Raw genomic sequence first — 3,379 nt, forward strand, 5'->3', positions numbered from 1 at the left:
GATTTACTTGCTAGTTACGAGATGCAGCAATCATATAATGCTTTTGGAATTTGAATTGAAAATATGCGTCAAACATTAGATAATAAAGATTCGACTGAAATTCCGTCACCTAATTGTTATGCAAGAAATGATTTTTTTTTAAGAGAGAAACCAAACAGAAATGTAATTGACAGTCAATAACATTGAATCTACATGATTTAGTGAAATCTTTTTGTTTCATGGTGACAAAAAAATGAAGAAAATAATGGATGCAGCCAAAGAGTCAACTCTCCAACTTCTCCACCTGATCCAAAGTCCAAACGATTGGTCCATCGTTGACCAAATTACCCGGCAAGTTATGCTATTCACCGTCGCGTTTGTTACCGTTGCCGTTACCAAAATCTGAAAAGTCAGCATAACTAGGAGATGTAGCAAGGAGCATGAAAAATAAACATTTTATTATAACAAAAACAAACCCAGAAAACTGTAGCAATAGTCTTTTTGGTCAACTTCAATAAAATTCTATCAAAATGACTCATATTGGAAGGAACATTGCTACAATTGGGTTAAAATTGAGGGACCATTGTTCCAATTGGATTAAAATAGAGAGATCATTTCTCTAATTGGGTTAAAATTAAGGGATCATTACTATAATTTTTTCACTTGGTTTTTTATATTTGTCCCTTGATTCAGCATCACGTGACACATGATTCATTTTGATAGAAGTTTTAATGGAGTTGATAAAAAGAACTATAACTAAACGTTTTAATAAGTCAAGAAACCAATGATCATAAATTTTTAGTTAATTGACTATTGCTTTAATTGAAGTTAATGAACTATTGCTACAATTCCATCTGAAAATTGATCGACATTGAAATTAAACAGAAAAATTAACAAAAAATGAAATGATAATAAATAATAAAAAAGCAGTCGAGCACCAAACCACAGCACGCTCGCACATACCTTCCTTCCAAGACATTCAAAGCACTTCCACACCACAGCACGCTCTCACTCTCTCTGAATTATTTGCTTCCAGAATATTGAAACTTTCGATTCAATTTTATCTGAAATCAAGCAACCAACAAACAGAGAGAAGAGAAAAAAATGCCTGAAATGGACGACGGCACGTCGAAGCCTCCACAAATCTCCGAAATGTTTCAGAAATTCGCTCTGGCTTTCAAGACCAAGACGTTCGAGTTCTTCGCCGAGGAGGAAGCCGACGAAGCCGACAGCTTCGCGCTGCTCGACTCTGCCGAAGAGGTCATCACGGACCAGAAGGTCGTCGTTATTAAACCGGACACGGCGGCGGCGAACTTCAACGCTCCGGAGATAGAGTTGACGCCGGAAAAGCCGATTTCGAGCGAGACCCAGCTGAAAAAACCGGAGGTTTTGGCGGTTTCGAAACCTTTGAGCCGGACCCGGATACGACCCATGAATACCCAGATGACCCAGACTCTGATTTCGTCCATTTTTGCCACTGTTTCGTCGTTTGAAGCTTCTTACCTGCAATTGCAGACTGCCCATGTGCCCTTTGTGGAAGAAAATGTGACGGCGGCTGATCGAGCTCTCGTCTCTCACCTCCAGAGGCTCTCGGAATTCAAGCAGTTTTACAGAGATTTTTGTACGAGTTGGGATTCGAGTTCTAATTTGCCAATCGGGTCCTGCTTGGAAGCTCAGGTGCAGGAGAATCAGAGCAAGCTCAGGACTTTGGGAACAATGTCGAACAGGTTGCAGACAGAGATAGATCAAAAGGACAATGAAGTTACGGGCCTGCGGAAAAAATTGGGTGAGATTCAAAAGTCTAATGTGAAATTGTCTAAGAGGTTATCCGCTACTTTGAATTGGTCTTGTGAAGTTTTGTTGTCAGTTAGAGTTTTCGATTCATTTTTGCATGATGCTTGTAGATTAACACGAAGATTTACTAAGCTTTTGATAACTTTGATGGAGAAAGCTGAGTGGGATTTAGATTTGGCTGCTAATTTGGTTCATCCGGATGTTGATTATGTTAAAAGAGCGCATAATCGGTACACTTTCTTGTCATATGTTTATTTGGGAATGTTCAAAGGTTTCGATTCGAAAGGTTTTGGTTTGGATGAGGAAGAAGTTTCGTGTAATGGGCACGGTCTGGATGTGGATATGAATAATGCTTCTCTGAAGCAGTTGCTTGAGCATGCGTCGAGCAATCCAATGGAGTTGTTAAGTAGGAATCAAAATTGTGAGTTTTCCAGATTTTGTGAGAGCAAGTATCAAGAGATCATCCACCCCACTATGGAATCTTCAATCTTTAGTAATCTGGATCAAAACCAAGTTGTGTTGAGTTCATGGAGGTCTTTGAGTGGATTCTATGAATCATTCATTAGCATGGCGAGTTCCATATGGATGCTCCAAAAGTTGGCGTATTCTTTTGATCCGGCAGTTGAGATATTCCAAGTGGAAAGAGGCGTAGATTTTTCAATGGTTTATATGGAAGATGTCACTAGGAGATTGTTGTTACCAGGTAAAGCCAGGACGAAAGTTGGGTTTACAGTGGTTCCGGGTTTTAAGATTGGGAGGACAGTAATTCAATCCCAGGTATATTTAACTGGGTTAAAATGTACAGAGTAGTCGCAAGTCAAGCCCTGCTGTTTATGATAATGATATAGGCAAGACAGGAGGTGATCAGGATTAGTGTGTTGTCTTAAATGCTTGGATTGTCGGATGGAATTCGAAATATCTAAGTTGGAGGTAAATTGAAGGATGTATCGTTTACTATGCTCAGGACGGAAACTCTGTAATATGCATACGATGAAGATGCTGTTGTCTTGTATGATACTGAACCTCTTTCCACAGATACGTGTTACCTGGTTTGTGACTTTGATTTTTCTTTGTATATGGTTTTCTACGTAGAATCAACTGTATAGAACCTTTGTCTCTCTTTTTTCGTTAATTCCGACACAAATACACTGGCAAGTTGTCAATCCAAATTCCTAATTACTTCTGTTATTATTGGAAAAAAAAAAAAAAAAAAATTCCTGACATTTCAACTACAATGTTATCTCACAAATACATTATCTTGTTCCCTGATGTCATTTAGGTATACTTTTGCAATGTAAATGTAAGGATAATTGTGCTTATGTTTTTCTTGTGCGTTGTTTAATGAATGTTGTGTATCCACCCTAAGCCACAGGAGAGAAACTGACCTGATGCGGTTTCATTACCCGCTTTCTCTCTGCCTATCTCATCACGTGTTACTGGCTCAGAAAGTTGTTACCTAGACACACAATGTCCATTGGACTATTGGATAGGATTCTTAAAACCTCATATTTGAACGGTCACGGTTAAACCCTATGCCCTTCCATCAGGGTAATGGCTAAAACATTGTTCAAAAATATTTTTCAAAAAGCCTTCCTGGGACCTTATC

The 3,379-nt window shown here is 38.8% G+C and overlaps 1 protein-coding gene across 1 annotated transcript; it reads left to right on the plus strand.

Annotated features, from left to right (window-relative positions):
* The first annotated feature begins 920 nt into the window (after positions 1 to 920).
* Positions 921 to 3,039, plus strand: LOC137748609 (protein GRAVITROPIC IN THE LIGHT 1-like). Its single transcript, XM_068488777.2, has one exon. The coding sequence runs from the start codon at positions 1,084 to 1,086 to the stop codon at positions 2,581 to 2,583; it is 1,500 nt and encodes a 499-aa protein (XP_068344878.2). The 5' UTR covers positions 921 to 1,083; the 3' UTR covers positions 2,584 to 3,039.
* Positions 3,040 to 3,379: the final 340 nt, after the last annotated feature.

The sequence above is a fragment of the Pyrus communis genome, chromosome 2, assembly GCF_041283825.1.
Source record: "Pyrus communis isolate YQ-2024b chromosome 2, ASM4128382v1, whole genome shotgun sequence".
NCBI classification, from domain to species: Eukaryota; Viridiplantae; Streptophyta; class Magnoliopsida; order Rosales; family Rosaceae; genus Pyrus; species Pyrus communis.

Bases quoted from the DNA above. Each gene is read 5' to 3' on its own strand.
- LOC137748609 (XM_068488777.2), top strand. From the start codon at position 1,084: ATGCCTGAAATGGACGACGGCACGTCGAAGCCTCCACAAATCTCCGAA.